At 35.6% G+C, this 22798-nt stretch overlaps 1 protein-coding gene across 1 annotated transcript in view; it reads right to left on the bottom strand.

Moving 5' to 3' along the window:
• The window catches only part of Cul3 (cullin 3), a 344806-nt gene that overhangs the window by 181671 nt on the left and 140337 nt on the right, over window positions 1-22798 (bottom strand). Inside the window, exon 5 of the mRNA XM_090375913.1 lies at window positions 21405-21519. Coding sequence (XP_090232039.1) covers window positions 21405-21519 — 115 coding nt within the window. The remainder of the gene's footprint in view (window positions 1-21404; window positions 21520-22798) is intronic.

Below are 22798 nucleotides of genomic sequence, written 5' to 3'. Positions count from 1 at the left end.
TGGTTACTTTGAGGGCAGGATCTTTCTTGTTTCTGATATGAATGCGTTAATTGCTGATTGGCTCAGATTGTCTTAAATCACGTGAATGGTGCACAATACATAACAGAGTATAACATAGATAAATAAATAAAAATGGCATTGTGGTTAGTGATCAGCATATTGCGAATTGGAGCAAATCGGACCAGCGCAAAATGAGGGCTACCTGTATTTATGTGTTTCAGCATGGGATGAAGTTGATGAAAAAGTGATCGCCAACTGCTTCAAATATGCTGGATTTACCGCCTTGAATGATACAATGTGATACAATGTGTGAAGTTTCACATGCTTCTTCCTCTATTAATTGTGAAAACAGTCCAATAATAGGGAAGAAATATTTGAGCATGCACATCATCACCTAAACTTACAGGGAAAACTCAAGCTTCCAAGATCATGCAGAAGTGGATGCGGGCATTGAATGTTTCAAGATATGTATGAATGAAGAGGAACTCATTGCAGATGTAATGGAACTTTCTGAAATTTGAAGTAAAGATGAGGAACCTACTGTGGTTGAACAAGAAGTTTCAATGAAAGATGCTTATCAAGGATTAGAACTTGTATGTCATTTTTTTCAAGTGCAGCCTAACTGCAAAAGTGAAATAACTGCTATCGCGCAACCTTCATAATTCTCTTTTTCAAACATGCTCTACCATTGGAACAGCATGTTTTGACAGATTTTAAAGTATGAAACAATTCTCTTGTTAGTTTATAATAAGTATGTAGCCCATGTAGTGAAATGTACAATCATTTTTTCCCAATATTGTTTTTTATTTTTTATTTATTTATTTTTTTTTTGTAGTTGTTGGCGCATCAGCTTCTGTGGCCATAATGCACCTACCAAGGTTTTTGCAGTACTTTGATCCAAGCCCGAGGCAGGATTCAAACCCGCAATCTTTAGGTTGCCAGGCAGGCACTTTACCCACCCGGCTAGCCCGGTCGGCGTTTAATACTGTAGTACATATTATAATTAACATTATACTATATTGTATTAGAAGCATCACATTAAAATTTCAAACCCTTACTTGTTTTGTTTCCGATTTTATGAACGATCGATATAACATCCTTCCAATATAACGACCATTTTTCTCACTCCCTTACAGGGTTGTTATATACAGCTTCGACTGTAGTATACAACATAAAAAATTTATTTTGTTCTTTCTCTCTCTCACCACATACACACAAATGACAACTTCCAATTTTTAGTAAAGCTTGTCTTTTTCAAATAAATTGATTCCCTCCACCCACCAATTACAGACATACCAAATTTATTGATATAGACTTAAAAGCCAACACCAGATGACTTTGCTCAAGTATAACAACCTTGTGCTAATATTTACAAAATTGAAAAATATGAACCAATGTTTTGACAGATATGTTTACATATCTGATCTTTGTAATAAAAGATTTAACATTCAATAACTTTTTTTTTTCTAAGTGAAATTAATTACTTAAGTGTAATTAAAGCACCACTGTTGTTATTGCTTATCAGGCAGCATGCTGTAGTTGTTTCTTGTTAAAAGGAAGTTATTTTAGTTTAACATATAAGTGTTTTGTTTTTAAGAGAATCTGTTTGTGAGAGAAGATTATATTACTTTGATAAGCAATCTGGATGTGCTGTGGTAACCAATTTGCACTAGTGGTATTATGCACTATAGTCAACTTCAAACCCAGGTCATGGAACAAAGGTTCTATTCTACATTAGCAAATACTACATAATCAAAAGAGAATGAAAAAATATAATAATAATAAATAAATAAGCAAAGCAAAAAACTTTAAGGTATAGTTTACTGCATTTTCATAACAATGGCATCCCCAATTTACCTGCGGCAATATATGGCATACATTAATTAGTTATCCTTAATTTGGAAGGAAAAGTGTCTGGGAACACTTTTCAGACAATGCCATAATATACTTCTGTACATTCCAACCAAAGCCAGATCTCTAATAAGTCTTCCATTTTTTTATGTCTAAAAGTGACAGGTATGCATATCTATACAGTCAGTCCTCGTATAACACGATAGTTGTGTTCCTAGAAACCTCGTGCAATATAAACAACAGGCCCTATGGCAAAAAAAGGGTTAGGTGCCGACCACCCAAGACTGGACACACACATTTGTAACCAAAACATTGCCAAACACAATAAATAATCGTAATAAAACACTTACACAGTTGAAAAAATGTAAAATTAATAATTTAATCATTTAAATTTAGATTCTTAACCTTAAAAATAAATGAAGACAGCTTGAGGGAAAAGGCTTGAGAAAGGGTTGAAGCAGCAGAATTATGGGGGAAAGTGGCGGCAGGTTGTCATCATTATCGGAACTGGGAGATGGAGGAGATGCCGATGAGGACTTAGGACAAAATGTGATCACGCCAGAACTACAGGGCTGTGGCTCATTTTCTGTCTCTTTCTTCAGTGTTTTCATAAAAAAGACATCTAGCTTCTGTTGTTTCGCAATCTTCCTTCTTTCACAAAGCAGATCGAATTGAATTGTGCTCTTCTGCTTCTTTCTGCTTCGTTATCTTCTAGCCATTGCATACTTTTCTCAAATTAACTTAAAACTGAAGATAACTCTGAAGTAGAAAGCGGTTTTATGGTGGCGTTCAGGCATTCAACTTCGTCGTCTTCCTCATCTTCCACCTGCCCTCCAGCAACAAGTTGTTGCAGTTCTTCAGTTGAAAGTTCTTCTTCATGAGACTGAAGCAACCCTTCTAAATCATCTTCCTCCAATTCATCAAAGCCAACCTGCTTTGCGAGGACAACACAATGTGCTTTTAATTTAGAAAGCTCGTTTACAGGATCAAAGCCTTTAAAATCACAAATAAAATCTAGCAAAAGAGGCTGCCAAACACCATGTAAGCATTCTTTTGTCACTTAGTTCCAAGCCTCCACAATTATGTAAATTGCATTCTTTATATTGAATCGCTTCCGGAAGTCTAACTGTTGGTGCATTTTCGTCCTCTGTTTCTGCTATCAGCATCTTAAATGTGCATCTTGTACTTAAATTAGTGCTTAAAAGCAGCAATTACTCCTTGATCAAGTGGCTGGATAAGAGATGTTGTTTTAGGTGGTAAAAACAGGATTTTGATGTTTGATGACAGTTCAGCAAGGGTTGGAGGGTGGCTTAGTGCATTGTCCAAAATAATTAAAATCTTAAAATCCAAATTTTTCTTTTTGCAGTAGCTTCGAAACACATCCTCAAACACTTCTAGTAGAAGGTCAGTGAAGATCTGCCTGTCATCCACCCTCTTCTGCTGTTCCTAAAGTAAGCGCCCAGGGTAGTCCTTACAATCCTTTTAACGCTCGTCAATTGGCTGCATGATACACAACAACAGGCTTCAGTTTCAAGTAGCCATATACATTTGCTTCTAACATAATGGTCAACCTATCCTTAGCAGCCTTGAAGCCTGGAGCTCATGCTTCCTCTCTTGAGATATATGTTCGTGATGGCATTTTTTCCCAATACAGTCCGGTTTCATCAAAGTTGAAAATTTGGTCCAGTGTATAGCCCTCTTCCTTAATTAGTTTTTTAAGTATCAGCGGAAATGCCTTTGCTGTTGCTTCATCTGCAGTCACAGCTCCACCCGATAACTTCACATTATGGAAAGCGTTAAGTTTCCTGAAATTATTGAACCAGCCACTACTGGCAGTAAAGGGAGGCACTTCTTGAGGGTTTTCAGCTTAATTTCTGAGGTCTTAAAATATTGCCAATGCCTTTGCTTTTATTGTAAGGAAACTAGTTCCTGATCTCTTCTTTGTTTGATCTTCTATCCAAACAGATAAAAGACGTTCCATCTCTTCCAATTCTTTGTGTCTTGATCTAACTGATTTTGTTACACTTTGTGTTGTTCCTGCTATGAAAGTTGCTTTTATTTTTTCTGCATTCTTTCTAATTGTTCTCAGTGTTCCCTCATTTAGGCCTGTAGCACACACAATATCACATGTTCTTTCATTCCGGTCAAAGCTTTTCACAATTTCATATTTTTCTTCTATCGATATTGCTTTTCTTTTTCTCTCTGAAGTATTTTCACCAGAATACTTCATTGACACTTTTTCAATTATTTTACTCTTTTTTTTTTTTTTTTTTTTTTTTGAGAATAGAGCACAATTATAAAAAACAAAAATGAGGAGGCAAGCTTGATATACATAAACGCACAGTGAACAAGTAACAACTGAATAAACGACCAGTGCCCATGTAGAAACTGAATAAACAATGCAGTAAAGGCGGAAACGCATTATTCTCACATATTACATGCTTCATCATCATCATCATCATCATCAGCCATTTTCAATCCACTGCAGGATGAAGGCCTCTCCAGCAACTTTCCAGTTCCTTCTGTTTTGAGCACTGGCCATCCATTTACTACCCACAAACTCATTAATTTCATCTCTCCATCTCCACCTTTGTCTTCCAGGTTTTCTTCTAGCTCCTCTTGAGTACCATTCTGTTATTTTCTTAGTCCATTTGTCATCATGTCTGCGAGCTATGTGTCCTGTCCAAGACCATTTTAGTTCTTTAGTCTTGATAAGAATGTCCTTTACTTGAGTTTGATGCTTAATCCATGTGTTTCTCTTCTTATCTAACAGTCTGATTCCCAATATAATTCGTTCCATTCTTCGCTGTGTAGTTCTCAGCTTCTCTTCCATTCTTTTGGTGAGTGCCCAAGTTTCACTTCCATAAGTCATGGTGGGGAGTATACATTGGTTCATTATTTTACGTTTCAGACAAACTGGGATATTGCTCTTCAGTATGTGACTATATTTCCTGAATGCTATCCATCCGAAATTTATTCTTCTCTTGACTTCCAGCCATTTATCATTATTACAGCTAATAACTTCTCCCAGATAAGTATATGATTCCAGCTTTTCAATTACTGCTCCTTCAATCATTATTTCCCTTTCCGTGGCATACTTGTTCATCATTACTTTTGTTTTAGCCATATTCATCTTTAGTCCAAAATCCTTACTAACTGTGCATAACTGATTAAGATTTTCTTCTAATTCTTTGGGATCGTGGCTTATGACCACAATGTCATCTGCAAATCGTAAATGGTTTAGGTACGCTCCGTTCACATTGACTCCTTTCTGCGACCAGTCTAATCTTCTGAAAGCTTCCTCAAGGGCAGCAGTAAACAGCTTCGGAGATATTGTCTCTCCTTGTCGAACTCCTTTCTCGATTTTAAATTTCCTACTGTCTTTGTCTAGTCTAATAAAGGAGTTAGCATTCTCGTATATTTTCTTCAAAATCATAATATATGGGGTATCTATGCCTTGTCTTTCCAGTGCCCGAAACATTGCCTTATGTCAAATGCCTTTTCATAATCCACAAATGCCAGGCATAATGGTGTTTTATATTCATTTGCTTTCTCCATTAGCTGTGATATTACGTGAAGGTGATCCATAGTTGAGAATGCTGTCCTAAAGCCAGCTTGCTCTTTCGGTTGAATCTCATCAAGTATTCTTTCTAATCTGTTAGTAACGACCCTTGCGAATAACTTGTAGATATGGGATAACAAGCTAATTGGTCTATAATTTCCAATTTCTGATTTATCTCCTTTCTTATGCAGCAAAACTATGATTGCATTATTCCACTGCTTAGGCGTCACACCTTTTCTAATGCACTTTGTGAAGAGCCTTGCCAGTTTTTGTGTTATGTCTCTTCCTCCCAACTTTAACAACTCTACAGTAACTTCATCTTCTCCCAAGGCTTTCCGATTCTTCATTTTCTTCAATGCATGTTCTACATCATCAGGAAGAATATCGGGTGTGTCGTATGTGTTGCTACTTTGCAATCCAACTTCCCCACTGCTGGCATCATTCCCTCACTCCTTGTATAATTCTCTATAGTAGTCTTCTGCTATTTGAATTATGCCTTCTCTGCTGTTTATAAGTACACCATCGCTATTCTTCATTTTCAGTATCATTTGTCTTTCTCTATTACTGCTCATGGCTGCTGATTTAAATCCTTTGTTTTCCCTTAATGCTTGTTCTACTTTTCTTGTGTTAAATCTTCTTATGTCCTCTCTGAGTCTCTTTCTAATGGCTTTGCATAACTCAGTATACTCAATTTTCTCCCTGTCAGTGTTTTTCTTGCTCTTCATTTGTCGTCTTCGGTTCATCATGACAAGTGTTTCTTGACTAATTTTTTCTTCTTTGGATTTCTTTTTACCTATAGGTTTCTTGGGCTTTATCACTTTCAGAAAGTTGTAATATTCCTTGTCGATATCTTGGTCCTGAGCAGTCTGCAGAAGCTCAAACTTGTTCTTAAGTTCCAGTACATACTGCTTTTTCTCCTCCTCTGTTATCTCAAAGACCTTTGTATTATTTACTCCAGTCGGTTTTTTCCTTCCCTTTCCTACATCTATATCAAGTGTACATCTTACCATTCTGTGATCACTTCCAACATTTACTTATTCAGGACAGTAACATCATTCACAATATATCTTCTGTTAGTGAGGATGAAGTCGATTTCATTAGTTGTTAATCCATTTGGACTCTTCCATGTGCACTTTCTGTTCACCCTTTTCTTGAAAAAAAGTGTTCATTACTGACAGTCCTTGAGATTCTGCAAATTCTACAAGTCTTTCACCTCTTTTATTTCTTTCACCAATTCCAAAATTTCCTATAGTTTCTCTCTTTCTGCGCTGTTTTGTCTTTTGCCAACCTTAGCATTGAAGTCCCCCATAATAATAGTGTAGTGGGTTTTCTGCTCATCTAGAAGACTCTCAATTTCGGTGTACATTTCTTTAACCTCTTCATCATCATGGCTCGATGTTGGTGCATAAATCATTATAACCTTTAGCTTGTACCTTTTAGAAATCTTGAGTATTAGTCTTGACACTCTTGGTGATGTACTTTTGAATTCCAAAATGTTGTTTTTAAAATCTTTATGGACCAGAAACCCAACTTCACCTTCACTCCTTTCACTGTTTCCATTGGTTGTTGTTATTTGGTTTTTAGGAGCATTAGTAACTAAGGCCATATTGCTCCGGGATATGTGGTGGTCATTCCCTAACCTTTTCCGCATCCTCCGTATTTGGTAGTGACGGGCTCGAACCCCGGTCTAATCAAGAAGCGTGTGCTACACACTGCTGCTCCTTCCCACCTGGCTACGGAGGTGCCCGTTTCCATTGGTTTACAGCAGATTTCCACTTGATAAACTTATAAGTGATTCATTTCTTCTTCTTGTTTCAGCCAATCCGATGATATTCCAATTCACATTTTCTAATTTCTTTTCCAGCTCTAATATCCTGTCTTCACCGATGAGTGATCTTACGTTATAACAGGCCAAGTTCAGTTTCAGTGCATGTCAGCCTGGTCGTACCCAGAGATTCTTAGCACCCTCTGCTTCCACTCTGATCTTCTCGCTGCCGTAAGACGGAGTGAAAGCTGCTGGGGACTGAGGGCCATTTGTATTGTCGTGCTGTCATATGCTGGAGGGTTTGGTCTTTTCCTCTTCACGCTACCATAAAACAATAAAAACAATTTGCATTTCAGGTTTATTGGTGGTTCCTGCTAGTGGAGTCTGTTTTAAACGGGTAGTAAAAGTCGATATAATTACATTTGCAATAATAGCGATAGCTGGAATTTTGTGGATTTTTACGTTATTATGTTAAATGTGTTTCCCCTTCCACGATATCATAAAAACAAATAAATTTTCAGAATCTTCTCTTCATTCCTACTGTGTTGTGTTGTGTTCAGTTGGGGTGATTCCGCCGCGTTCGACTACCATTTCTTGTAAACACAAAGGTGAATCGTGCATAAGTGAATTACGTTTGTGTTATATGCGACATTGTTCTCCTATTTATAAATCATGTATGATTGAATTCGTGTAGTGTAAACACATGTTATACGAGGACTGACTGTACACAGCATTTAGCCAAACTAAGATAATGCTGCATATTTTACAAGCTGAAATCCAAGGATCAGCTTAAATTCACAGCACACTTCTGCAAAAATTTAAAACCCCTTTATTTATTATTTTTCCTCAACAAATATATATATATTTGTGTGAACACATATACACACACAGTTTATTGCACAAAGGGCTTTTATAATTGAAAAACTTAATACACAGTAGACCCATTTTTGGCCTATGAAAGCTTATATTATATGCCATGTAAGGTCTTTTTAAAATCACATTACCTTTATAAAGTTTTTTTGTTGGGCAAGGTATCTGTCATTACACAGTTTATGACACTAGAATCATCTTATATTGGAAAGAAAATTTTCACAAATGATGTGTTTAAATTGTTCTATTGGCACTGTTAACTAACTTATGGAGAGAGAGAGAGAGAGAGAGAGAGAGAGAGAGAGAGAGAGAGAGAGAGAGAAAGAGAGAGAGAGAGAGTAACATTTCAATATAATCAGAGAAAGTTAGTAAGAGAAAAGGCAAATTTAATTATACTGTACAAACATTTCACCACATATAAAGAAACAAAACCAAAACTAGACTGCATAGTTTTAAAGCATGCAACCAACATACAATCTCACAGATGACAGTGCTTTCTCCACCAACCGTGTGTCACTTAGGTGCTATAATACTACAAAGCCATACAGTCCAATTTTGGTTTTGTTTCTTCAAATGTAGCATACTGTTTACATAATTACACTTATGTTCTTACTGAACTTCCTATGATTATTTCAGGACTTACCTTTACCTTACCACACAATGTTAGTAAAAAAATTATTATTTCCTATACCATTAAGTTAACAATTCCAGTAGAGGGACTGAAACGGTTAGTTCATGAAAATTTAATTTGTATTTTCCTTTCAAATACATGGTCAGAGGTCTTTCTTTTAAACAACAGAGTACTCGCATAATGTTATACAAGTCATATAACCTTTAAAATATGAAATTACACTAAGCTGACTTAACTCTTAAACCAACTTAAGCATCAACTAACAATTTTATGGGTTTAATTCACCAATTACACTAAATAAATTTATACAGTAATCCATGATATGATAAATAACTTAATTTGCAAAACTATTACACAAAATTCAACTTTGTTACGAGAATTTTGACCACAAGCACATTACTACAATAACAATTAGTTTCTATTAGCAATGTATACTTAGGTTATAACGGCCTCCGTAGCCGAGTGGTCAAGAGCGGGAGTGCAGTAGCACACGCTCTTTGAGTAGACTGGGGTTCAAGCCCCGACGGCTAAATACGGTTGATCTGCCAACCCGCACTGGACCAGCGTGGCAGATTATGGTCCATTTCTCTTAGCATGAATTGCTGAGGTAGCTTTCATCCTGCAGTGGGTTGATAATGGCTGCAGTTTTTTTTTTTTTTTTTACTTATGTTATGACACAACTCCCATAAGAAAAAAAAAAAAAAAAACCCTTATTTCTGTGTATATTTTCATAAAAATAAATCAGTTATTTTAAAATTTAACTAGGATACTTCATGCTTAAATTACTGACAATGTCCCATTCTAACATCACACTTAGTTTTTCTGTCTAACTCTCAGGACAGCTGGCCAATTATCATGAGTACAGGCATACCTCGAATAACGAATAGGATGCGTTCCACGAAATTACTTCGTTAAGCGAAACTTCGTTTTCAGAGGTAAAAATACTATGGCCAGAATAGGGATACGTTCCTACGTAAAGAAAATGAAAAGCTTTTTTTTCGAACAAAGAAAAGTTTTATTAAATAAACAGTCAACTTACATACAAAGTGAAATCACATTTTAAAATACGAGTCTAAAGTTGTTGTTTATGCTCTTTTTCTCTTTCATTTAACAATTGCCTATACGGAGTTATTGCATTTAACACTGATCGCTTAACAATAACACTTCTTCCTAAATCAGGATCATTTTCACTAAAAAAATTTAAAACGTTTTCAATGTCATTTAAGCACCTTTTTAAATCTTTGGTTGTTAACACTTTTTCGGCAGGAACTTCTTTAACCTCGTCTTCATTATCTTTGTCTTCGTTGCTAACAAGGTTTTCTAAATCTTCCACTGAAAAACCATCATCTTCTGCATTCAATAAATTTCTAACATCCTCTTCATCGACATTTTCGAAACCTATTGATTGAGCCATCTGGATAACTTCATTTCTAATTTCTTGGATGTTATTTTCTTCTTCTAGTACAACTTCTGGCCATATTTTGCGCCAAACTCCATTTAAGCATTTCTTAGTGATTTCTTTCCAAGAACTATCAATGTTTTCAATTGCGTTTTTAATGGTGTAGTTTTTCCAAAAAGTTTTAACTGTCATTTCCTCTTTATCCTCTAGTTCAGTTAAACTGCTTAATGTTCGACGCAGATAATAAGCTTTAAATGATGCTATTACTCCCTGATCCAATGGTTGAATCAGGGAAGTTGTGTTTGCTGGAAGAAACACAACTTTGACAGGAATGCATGTGTCCAACGTGTTAAGATCAGTAGGATGTCCCGGAGCATTGTCTAACAACAAAAGAGCTTTTTCTTCAAAGTTGTTTTTTTTTGACAATACCGTTTTACTTCAGGACAAAAGTGGTTATCAAACCAATCAGTAAATAACTCCTTGGTAACCCACGCTTTTCTATTTGCTTTCCATATTACAGGTAAATTCATTTTTATGTTACCTTTTAACGCCCTCGGATTTTCTGAATGGTAAACTAATAACAATTTTAATTTATAATCGCCAGAGGCATTTGATCCAAAGAGTAACGTTAAACGGTCTTTGGCTGCTTTGAACCCAGCAGCTGATTTTTCTTCAATAGAAATGAAGCTTTTTGTTGGTAGCCGTTTCCAGAACAAACCGCTTTCGTCAACATTGAACACCAAATTTGGAAAATTTTGACGTTCAATGATTTCCTTTAGTTTTTCTGGAAACTTATTTGCAGCTTCTCCTGTTAATTTTACACTATGAATCCTGGCCCGTTTTTTAAATTTCTCGAACCAACCACGAGAAGCCCCAAAGGTTTCCGTAATTTCTTCAGTTTGTTTAGATTTCAGGTGATTGAACTGGAATATATATTTTTTTTATATTAAATGGGGCTTGAAATTGCCGACTTCGTTATATTGAAGCTTCGTTATCAGAGGTAACGTTAACCGAGGTATGCCTGTATTTTGATATAAAAGTACAGTACAAAAAAAGGTAAACTGCAGCCATTATCAATCCACTACAGGATGGAAGCCTCCTCAATGACTCATACTGAGGGGAAATAGACCATAATGTGCCATGCTGGTCCAGTGCAGGTTGACAGATCGACTGTATTTAGCAGTCAGGGACTTGAATCCTGGTCTACTCAAAGAGCATGTGCTACCGCACTCCTGCTCCTGACCACTAAGCCACAGAGGCCCATATATCTAACAGTAATTCTTTTTCACTTATTTTGTTGCCATTTTAGCTTATGTCACAAACAATATTCTTCCAAATGAGTTTATTTTTATTTTCTATGGTAACTGCACTGTTTAAAATATGGCATTTCTCGAATCCATCCCCAAGTGCAATATAACTGTTGGTCTCATCTGCTTTATTTCACCTGGTGGAATCAGTTTACGACTGACAAATACTATGCATTCAACATATTGCTTCATCAGTACACCTTTAAATCACTTCTCCCCCCCCCCCACAAATTCTCCTATGCGACACACTGGATTACAAAAATGTTTGTGGCACATTCCAAATAAGTATGGTTTGTCTTCAACATGAGGAAATGAACATACAGCTGCTAACTTTTAGCTTTCAAAAAGATGGAGATCATGCATTTATAAGCAGGAAGAAAACAGGAAGTTTTTGGGCCAAAAACAGGCAAAAAAGCAGAACTGCTTCCCAAAAAAACAGAAGGAAAATGGGATTTTTTTTTTTTTTTTTTTTTGGAAAAGTCCATACTACATTAGAAACTCATTGACAAAATACAAATTTTTATTTTAAAATACAGTCATAGGATTATTCACCAGTACAGAATACGTTTAAACATTAGCTTACTTAACCCTTTTCTGTCTGTGAATTTCCATTTGGATATTCTATTAGACATCAACTGATTTTGATTACTTCAAGAATGATACTATTGCAGAATTTTCCCTCTTCATAAATGCTAAATCAAAGTTTTGCTCATACCAATGGCCCTGCCATGGAGACATGGTTGTCAGGAGCATTTCCAAAGCTTCACCAGAATGAGATATGAACTCAATTTGTTTTTCTAAACTGGCTGAATATTCTTTTGCATCCAACACACTATGAGGAAATGTTAAAATAGCATGCATAACTTGTGATGATCTGTTACATTTTAAGATTACTTGTGCACCTAGTCAGTTCCCCAACCAAGGCCTACTGTACAGCAATTTTCTTCTTTCATAATAATGTCTGGTAGATTCCTACAGAGCCTGACAGTATCGATGCTGCAAAACTCTACTGCTTCATCTATTTTTTTTTTTTTATCTTTAGCGACACCAAGAAATACTAGAAATTTTTCTACAAAAATTTTCATATTTGAAAATGATGCACTGCCAATTGATGAAATATGTGCTATCTCAGCATTTATAAGAACACTGTTTTGCGACTACATAGTGCACATTAAACCATAAATTACTTCCTCATTAAGCAAAAGAACAGAATCGGCACCTTGTTTTAGATTTTCAACAACCTTGGCAGCAGAAATGCCTAAGTAAAAAACTCTTCTGGTTAGCCTGATATGGGTAATCAATTTCCAAAATGGAAGTGGACGAAAAACTATTCATAAAAATATATTTGTACGATTTTAATGTTCTTCAACATATCTTCAACAACCTCGACCGAAGAGCTATTTCTTTGGATTATCATATGTTGACATACTTTTAAAAGAAATAAGCAAATTGCATTATTCAAGCCAGAAGAGAGGAGCACAAACATACTTTCTGAATGAGTCAAGGTAACTGCCTCATATCAGCGCTTGGACTTTTTAGGATTGCTTTTACCAGATGTCTGCAATTCAGAAGTTCTTTTTCTCACAACTATAATGAAGGTTTGAATACAAGTCAGTGCCACTCACTACTGATCACTTGTACTTCTTGATTTCATAACTCTGAAAGTGCTCGCATTGCTTTTCTCACTAATTCTAACTTCTTTAAACAGACTTGTCAAAGGTTGCCACTGTTTTTTTTTTTTTTTTTTTTTTTTGGCTGATGCTGCATAAGCTCATACATTTGCTTTCTTGCATCACATGCCACCACTACTACTACTACATTTAACACAGATGGCCAACATGTACTCACATGCTTCAAAATCTTTTACTTCAGTGGCATGCATTAGTTGAAATTGTTTAAATCTAACTTTCATTTTCAGCAGTTCTTCTGAGATAGTACTAAATTTCCAAAAAAACATTTATCCACTTTTACAGGGAGGCATGCAAACAGCACACAAATCAATAAAATAACAAGGACACCCATTACCACCAAGTGCTCAAACTCTTCTTTTAATACTATTGCTCCTCCAGGTTTTAAGCTTATCATAATAGGCACATTATCAACACTAACTGCCAGTTTTTTGAAGGAATCCCACATGCTTTCAGATTGTTCAGAAGATGATATTCAATGTTGTACCCTGTAGAGTCACCTTACAATGCTGGTACTGAGAGAAAGCTGCTTTCGATTTGATGATTTTTATTTATTATTTTTTTTTATTATTACAAAAGGTCACCACACTGGGATATAGCTTGGAATCACTTTGGTGACTGCTATCTGTACCAATCAAAAATGGCACATTTTTTCAGTGCCATCATTACCACTTCTTTCTCTATCTGTGCAGTTTCACTACCAATAACTGTTGTTTTTGTCTTCAACAACCATATATTTTTGCTATTTTGCTACCAGGGAACATATTTCTGAACAATGTGCCTGCATGATCAGCAAAACTCAGAAGAAGATAAAATTCTGCGAAAAAATATGCAAATAAACATTCAGCACATATGATATTATCACTATGGAATGCAACATCTAATTTAGCATTTCTTTCTATGCACTGCACATTGTCATTATGCTTATTTCTTTGCAAATGTCTGATTACCTTTCATTTCCCACTGCTTCAAACTGAAAAATCACATGCACATACAGTGAACAAGGCAAACATGTTACCTTTTTCAGATTTTGCAATAACTTTTCACCAGGGAAATCTTGCTGTCTTCTGAAGTTTTATATTTCTTTGGCATCTTACTGAGAGATGCCGGCCATAAAAAAAATAAAAACCAAGGGTTTTCATAAGCCTATTCATGCATATCAGTCATCTTATATTGAAAAACAAGAATTAAAATTAGCCACATCTTTCCAGTCCAATTACTGAAGCATGCTACAGTCACCTTTTCTTGCTTCAGCTTTTGTTTATGCTTGAAGTGATGTACCACTAACCAGTGTGGCGTGTAACATCAGATTTTAGTTTTTTAAATTTTTGCTCACCAACAGTAAAGAGAATGCCCAAATGTAAGTGATTTTTAACATGAGGAAAAAACATGCTAAAGCACCTGTCTAAAGCATGGAAAAGGGGGGGTTTATTTAAAAAGAATAACTAATAGACACTTGTAATATAAAATAAAGGATTACTCAGAAGTGTTCATATTTTTTTCACGCTGATTTTAAGGTTATAAAATGCATACCTGATCCCAAGATGCATCTGTCAGTGAGAAACAAATTTGTGCCCATCAGAAGGCTAACAGTTTTATTAATTAATTTTATTTTTTATTTTTTGTGAAAATATTTGTTCATTGATCCTTTAGTCTAAGATTTGTCACAGACATTCTCTCAGGTATGGCAAGCTATTGCTTGGAACCTGGGAGTCTAAAATCTAATTGAAATGATATTCAGGTGACACTTGTGAATCAAGGGGACTGAATTTTGGTGAAGTTCGGTCATTTTGCGACAATGAAACCCTTTTCACAATGGTTGGCCTTTAGTAACCCTAGGTATAACCACCCAGGTATGAACCAACATAAGCATTGGTCAAGGTGTGAAATTCATACCACAAAGAGGAATGCTGCCCTTCTGTGTTAGAGGGCAATACTAGGTGGTAGATGATTCTCATCAACTGGTGCAATATCACCAATTTTCTTGCTAGAGGCTCGAAGTGGTGAAACCTATGTTTAGTTTTCAGAGCAAAGCTCTGGCAACCCCCATCTCTTCTATCATACAGTACGACTGATGTCTTTTGAGGTTATGATGGACATCACAGCAAGCTCAAATCTTCCCTATGTTTTGAGAGTACAACTCAAAATGGTGTTCACAGATTGGCTCCTAGACAGTCCACTGGACTGAACCTATTGGTAACTATCTAGGAGGCATTCGGATCAGCTAGTGTATAATCTCTCTGCCTCCAGGCATCGTCAAAGCCACGATATGGAGCTGAGTATATTTTTGCTGTGTGTGTGTGTGTGTGTGTGTGTGTCATCATATCAAAAATTTCATTACATCATACATGCCCCTATACTTCCACTCTATTACTAAATACATCATGAAGAGTGGTTCTCTTCAAGACACCTGGTCAGCGTGAAGAGGAAAAGACCAAACCCTCCAGCATATGACAGCACAACAAAACAAATGGCCCTCAGTCACCAGCGGCTTTCACTTCCCCCCCCCATTACGGCAGCGAGAGGATCAAAGTGGAAGCAGAGGGTGCTAAAAATCTATGGGTACAACCAGGCTGCCATGCATGGAAACTGAACTTAACTTGTTACAACATAAGATCACTCATCGGTGAAGCCAGGATATTAGAGCTGGAAAAGGAATTAGAAAATGTGAATTGGAATATCATCAATTTGGCTGAAACAAAAGAAGAAATGAATCACGTATAAGTTTATCAAGTGGAAATCTGCTGTACACCAATGGAAACAGTAAAAGGAGTGAAGGTGGAGTTGGATTTCTGGTCCATAAAGATTTTAAAAACAACGTTTTGGAATTCAAAAGTACATCACCAAGGGTGTCAAGACTAATACTCAAGATTTCTAAAAGGTACAAGCTAAAGGTTATAATGATTTATGCACCAACATCGAGCCATGATGATGAAGAGGTTAAAGAAATGTACACCGAAATTGAGAGTCTTCTAGATGAGCAGAAAACCCACTACACTATTATTATGGGGGACTTCAATGCTAAGGTTGGAAAAAGGCAAAACAGCGCAGAAAGAGGAACTATAGGAAATTTTGGAATTGGTGAAAGAAATAAAAGAGGCGAAAGACTTGTGGAATTTGCAGAATCTCAAGGACTGTCAGTAATGAACACTTTTTTCAAGAAAAGGGTGAACAGAAAGTGCACATGGAAGAGTCCAAATGGATTAACAACTAATGAAATCGACTTCATCCTCACTAACAGAAGATATATTGTGAATGATGTTACTGTCCTGAATAAGTAAATGTTGGAAGTGATCACAGAATGGTAAGATGTACACTTGATATAGATGTAGGAAAGGGAAGGAAAAAACTGACTGGAGTAAATAATACAAAGGTCTTTGAGATAACAGAGGAGGAGAAAAAGCAGTATGTACTGGAACTTAAGAACAAGTTTGAGCTTCTGCAGACTGCTCAGGACCAAGATATCAACAAGGAATATTACAACTTTCTGAAAGTGATAAATCCCAAAAAACCTATAGGTAAAAAGAAATCCAAAGAAGAAAAAATTAGTCAAGAAACACTTGTCGTGATGAACCAAAGAAGACAAATGAAGAGCAAGATAAACACTGACAAGGAGAAAATTGAGTATACCGAGTTATGCAAAGCCATTAGAAAGAGGCTCAGAGAGGACATAAGAAGATTTAACACAAGAAAAGTAGAACAAGCATTAAGAGAAAACAAAGGATTTAAATCAGCAGCCATGAGCAGTAATACAGAGATTTAAATCAGCAGCCATGAGCAGTAATACAGAAAGACAAATGATACTGAAACTGAAGAACAGCAATGGTGTACTTATAAACAGCAGAGAAGGCATAATTCAAATAGCAGAAGACTACTATAGAGAATTATACAAGGAGTGAGGGAGTGATGCCAGCAGTGGGGAAGATCGATTGCAAATTAGTAACACATACGACATACCCGATATTTTTCCTGATGAGGTAGAACATGCATTGAAGAAAATGAAGAATCAGAAAGCCCCCGGGAAAGATGAAGTTACTGTAGAGTTGTTAAAATTGGGAGGAAGAGACATAACACAAAAACTGGCAAGGCTCTTCACAAAGTGCATTAGAAAAGGTGTGACGCCTAAGCAGTGGAATAATGCAATCATAGTTTTGCTGCATAAGAAAGGAGATAAATCAGAAATTGGAAATTATAGACCAATTAGCTTGTTATCCCACATCTACAAGTTGTTCACAAGGGTCATTACTAACAGATTAGAAAGAATACTTGATGAGAATCAAGTGAAAGAGCAAGCTGGCTTTAGGACAGGATTCTCAACTATGGATCACCTTCACGTAATATTAGAGCTAATGGAGAAAGCAAATGAATATAAAACACCATTATGCCTGGCATTTGTGGATTATGAAAAGGCATTTGACTCCATACAGCATAAGGCAATGTTTCAGGCACTGAAAAGTGCAATACCCCAAATATTATGATTTTGAAGAAAATATACGAGAATGCTAACTCCTTTATTAGACTAGACAAAGACAGTAGGAAATTTAAAATTGAGAAAGGAGTTCGACAAGGAGACACAATATCTCCAAAGCTGTTTACTGCTGCCCTTGAGGAAACTTTCAGAAGATTAGACTGGACACAGAAAGGAGTAATAAATAATAACTTTGTGATCTGAGGTGCACAGGAAAAGAACAAAAATCTCTGCAAGATTTTTATTCAATGCATTGCCACTACATATTCTGATTTAAGGAATATAATACAGTATGTATTATATTCCTTACATCAGAACCTTTTATAGGGAACCAGTTGTTAAAATTTTTGCAGCTCATCACTGGCCACAGCCACTGTGCACATGCACACTTATTCAAGTTTAACCATAAATTTTAGATTATCAGTACCCCATTATGATGGAATCAAGAAAGAAAAGGCTTGCTTACACAAATGGCTACAAATTACAAGTCATTGGCTATGCAAAGGTACATGGACATGAAGCTGCAGAAAGACATTCTGGGCCACTGCCACCATCACCAACAGAGAATATTATCCAGAAGTTGCAGAAACAAGAGGATAACCTCAGTATGGCAATTAAAAACAACCACTAACTTCATTGACCAACAGCAAAATGGGTGAGACTTGAGGAGAAAGAACTGAATAGCTGGATAATAGAGCAGAAGAACTGTGGTATATCTGTATCAACAAAAACAAATAATTTTTTGAGGCAGAAGTCAAAGCAGCAGCAGAAGCAGCAAAGGGCCTTGATAACTTTGATATTATGAATTTATGAAGCAAAACGGCTTAGGTATGAGGGCACGAACAAGGATAGCCCAGAAAATGCCAGAACAATATGAAAACTAAACCTTGGAATTCTACAGATTTCTAATTAATGCTAGGAAGCAGACAAACTACAAGCTTGGCCAAACTGATAATAAGGATGAACCTTTAACAGTTGATGTACCCACAAATAGATGTGTGGATGTTAAAGGTACAAAAATCAGTAATTGTGAAGATGTCAAGAAAAGACACACCATAGTGCTGTTTTGGCTTGTTGTGCCGATGGAACAAAACTTCCCTCTTTCCTCATATTAAAGAGAAAAACTCTGTCAAAGGAAAAAATTCCAGCAGGTATTTCATCCTAAGGGGTGGATGGCTGAAGATGAAGTCAAAATATGGCTGGAAAGAGTGGTCATATCATCTTGCTGGCCTTCTCAAGAAACCATCCCTACTGGTATAGGTCCAACTGGTCAATTACAACCACTGGATGTTTCTATTAACAAGTCTTTTAAGGCTTTCATGAAAGAAGAATGGTCTTAACAGATGAGGGCACTACAACACAACTTAACACCAACAAATCATATGAAGAGACCAACAATTTCTCAGCTGTGCCAATGGGTAAAAAATTCTTGAGATGCAGTAAAGACAGACAGTAGGGAAGTCATAAGTATGGCATTAGTAATGCCTTGGATGGCACAAAAGATGATATTCTATTTGATGAGAATGACAGTTCACTATTAGAGAACAGCAGTGATGGCTTACCGGGTTTTGAAGATGAATAAAAACTTGCTCTTTTTTTTTAATCGCCCCATTTTCTTCTTATTCTTTAAAGATGAATTAGAATAATATTTTTATATATGAAATTTTAGAGATGATTAAAACATTTTGAGTTCACCTTAGTATGTACAGTATTATAAAAATAATCATATGTGTAATAAAATGGGCAAAGGTAAAGAAAGCCAACACAAGAACCATGGCAAACTACGGGAAATTTACTGGACGAATTGGTTTTCCGCTACTACAGTTACTCCCTGCATTCTCAATAAACAGACAGTGCATGTTATCAGTATCGGCAGCAGAAGTCGAGAACGATATACTGATTGACACGTAGGTGTGAGAGACAATAAGGAGGTGATTATCGTGTTGTACAAGGCAATGGTCAGGCCACACCTTGAATACTGTGTACAGGTTTGAAGACCTCATATTAGGAAGGATGTAGAGTTGCTAGAACGAAAGATGGGCTTAAGAAGGGACCAAGATGGGCTTAAGTTCTGCAAATTGCAGCACCTGGAGACTAGGCACATCATCCGATTGAGGTGTATAAGGCTTTGAATGGGTTGAGCAAGCTCACTGCTGATGGGATTCTTCCACTTGCTCAGATTAAGAACCTGAGAGGGCATAGATTCAAACTGAGGAAAGACAGTTGTAGAATAGATGTGTGGAAATTTGCCTTTAGCCAGCGGGTAGTTGATTGTTGGAACAGACTTCCATCTCTTGTGTTGTGGAAGTTGATAGCTTAAATAAATTTAAGGCTGAGCTGGATAAGCATTTGGAGTGAACAGATGAGTGAAATGGGAGGGTTTTTTTTTTTTTTGCTGATGATGCATAAGTTTGCTTTCTTGCATCGTATGCCTCTGCTAATGCTAATAACATGTTATGATATATATATATAAGCTAAATTAAAATTCTTTGTATGTATATATATATATATATATATATGGGGGGATAAATAAAGAAGAGGGTAGTGTTGAAGAAACGTTCCTAAAATAATTTCTTAATTATTTTAGGAACATTGCTTCAACACTACCCTCTTCTTTTTTTTTATCCCCCCCATATGTATATATATATATATATATATATTTTTTTTTTTTTTTGTTTGTTATGTTATTTTATTTGGTTAAGTTCCTTTTCACTCTACTGGTTTGCCATGCTACTGGCAAATATCCTATTTTAATTTAGCTTATTATAAGCAACATGAGTGGATTGTGCTTTTCTGCTGCCACTGATGTTAGCTTTCCTACTATTTTTATTTATTTTTAATACATATTTTTATTAATTTCTATCTGTCATTATATATATATATATATATATATAAGAATCTTTCTTTCTTTCTTTTCCTATTATTTCTTAACCTAATCTTTAAAGTTAGGTAAGGAAACCTTTTCTTATTATTTTCTAACCTAACATTTAAGGTCAGGTTATGAAATATAATGAAAATTAAAGAAACCCTGTCCTTTTTTCCTAACTTAACCTTTAAGATTAAGTTAGGAAACCTAACCTTAAAAATGTACAAAGAAATCAGTAATATGGTTTTTTTTTGGTTTTTTTTTTATCAGCAAAAACACTCATGTACAAATGTAAAAAGAAATCAGTAATTTGTTTTTTTTTTTAATAGCAAAAACATTCATGAACTGCAATACTCTGCTTTTAATAATGAGAAAAAACTAATCATTACAACATCTGTCACGTCTACGTGTCAATCAATATATTGTTCTCGATTTCTAATGTCACTACACGATAACACGCACCATCTGTTTACTGAGAATGCAGGGAGAAAATGCGGCAGCAGCAAACCAGTTTGTCTGGTAAGTTTCCCAAAGTTTGCCATGGTTCTCATTCTGGTTTTCTTTACCTTAGTCATAAAATGCTTTAGTTTAAAAATAATTAGAAGTAATGTGATATATACAATAAAACAAATTAGATTCTCAAAAATGCCATTATTTTTCCCCTTAATTTTGTTAAATTATGTGTGTGTCATATACCCTAGCATCTTATATGGCAGGAAATACTGCAATTAAATTTGTATTATTACTTACCTCATAGTTACTAATAATTTTAATTTTCTACTGTAACACTAAGTTATTGCTTAAAGCGAGTTGCACAGAGAGTTGCTTTAAAATTTTTTATTTTTTTCAGTTTATTAATTACATTTCATGTACTGATATTTAATTTAAAGAATAAACTCAAATATTTACATTGTAAACTAAATTAAACATTTTTAACACATACTAGAACTTCATTACTATAGCTAATTTGATACAAATAGACAACTTCAAAACTTACTCTATAAAATTCAGCTGACTGCAGTAAGAATGGCTTTTCAAAATCTTCTTCATAAACAGATCTTGAATCAATACCCAATATCATAAGCATTTGGCAGGCATTTTTAATTGCAAGCCTAGGACAAGAGAATATTGGTGTTACAATATGAAACCTTTGTGATTCGTGTAGTATAAAATTTTGATATAAAAATATAACAAGGTAATTTCCAATCATCCACTCTCCCTTCCCTCCCCACAAATAAGATTTTTTAGTAAAGTTCAATGAAAGAAATCTTGAACTACAGTTCATTTCCAACTTATAAAATGTTTAATTTTGTAATTCTGCAAATTTTGTTCAGAAATGTTTGTTTTATCATGTAACAAAAAAAAATTTTTTGAACAAAATTTGCAGAATTACAAAATAAATGTATCTCTTATATATCAAAACTGTGATATATAAGAGCCTGTAGTAATAAGGGCTTTTTTTTTTTTTTTTTTTTTTTTAGTTTGCAGCTACGAAAGATAGCTAGGTCTAGACTCATTTTGCTATGTTTGGTATAGAGATGAGGGTAGACAAAACATAAAATCTTAGCAGCACCAAGTTTTTCAGTGCATATAAAGCACTATTTTGGGATGACTGAGGGTGATCGAGACAAGTTGTGGCCCTATTTCTAATACAGTAGTTGTGCAGGTTAACATTAGAGGGACAGTTTTGTGGTATTCTTAAGCGTACACCTTTTGCTAATATTGAATATGGAAAGAGCCAACAAAATATCATGACAACTGCTACTTTTCTATGGTGGAGATCAAAGTTTAAAAAGTGTGGATTGAAAAGCTGAAGTGTATCCCAACATACCATCATCTATTACTTTGGTGTCATACAATGAAGACCAATCATTTCCAATCTAACTTCCAGAGAAGTCTCCAGAAATGGATGAACAGGATGGATATGTGGATATGATAAGTGGAATTACACATCAGAATCCTGGTCAAGTAAAGTGCCATATTTCCCTATCAGCAAGAATTGGATGACAGTGAGAGGCTTGGGTTTAGCCAAATACAATGAAGAGCTCCTGACATCTCACCTGTAAGAGCAGGATCTATTGGATCCCAGCTGCAAAACTTCCATAAACAGAAAAAGACATTAGTTATGCATATTTTTACACAGTTTCAAAATCCCTGCTATTGTTTTGTTCAATCCTTATGAAGAAATTGGCATTAGTCACAATGCAGAAGAGTGGTACTGTTTCACAGGCACTTCAAGTCAAAGTCTGAAAGCTATGTTACTTTGCAATGGGAATATACAGCCAACAGTTCCTGTTTGTACACACAGTTCATATTAAAGAGGACTAAGGAAATGTGAAGCACGTGTTAGAGAACATTGTGTATGACAAGTATAAATGGAATGTCTGCAGA

The sequence above is a fragment of the Mastigoproctus giganteus genome, chromosome 6, assembly GCF_048544385.1.
Source record: "Mastigoproctus giganteus isolate SK-2022 chromosome 6, ASM4854438v1, whole genome shotgun sequence".
In the NCBI taxonomy this organism is placed as follows: Eukaryota; Metazoa; Arthropoda; class Arachnida; order Uropygi; family Thelyphonidae; genus Mastigoproctus; species Mastigoproctus giganteus.
Note: the sequence above shows the minus strand (reverse complement) of the source record. Positions and strands in the feature narration are given on the sequence as shown.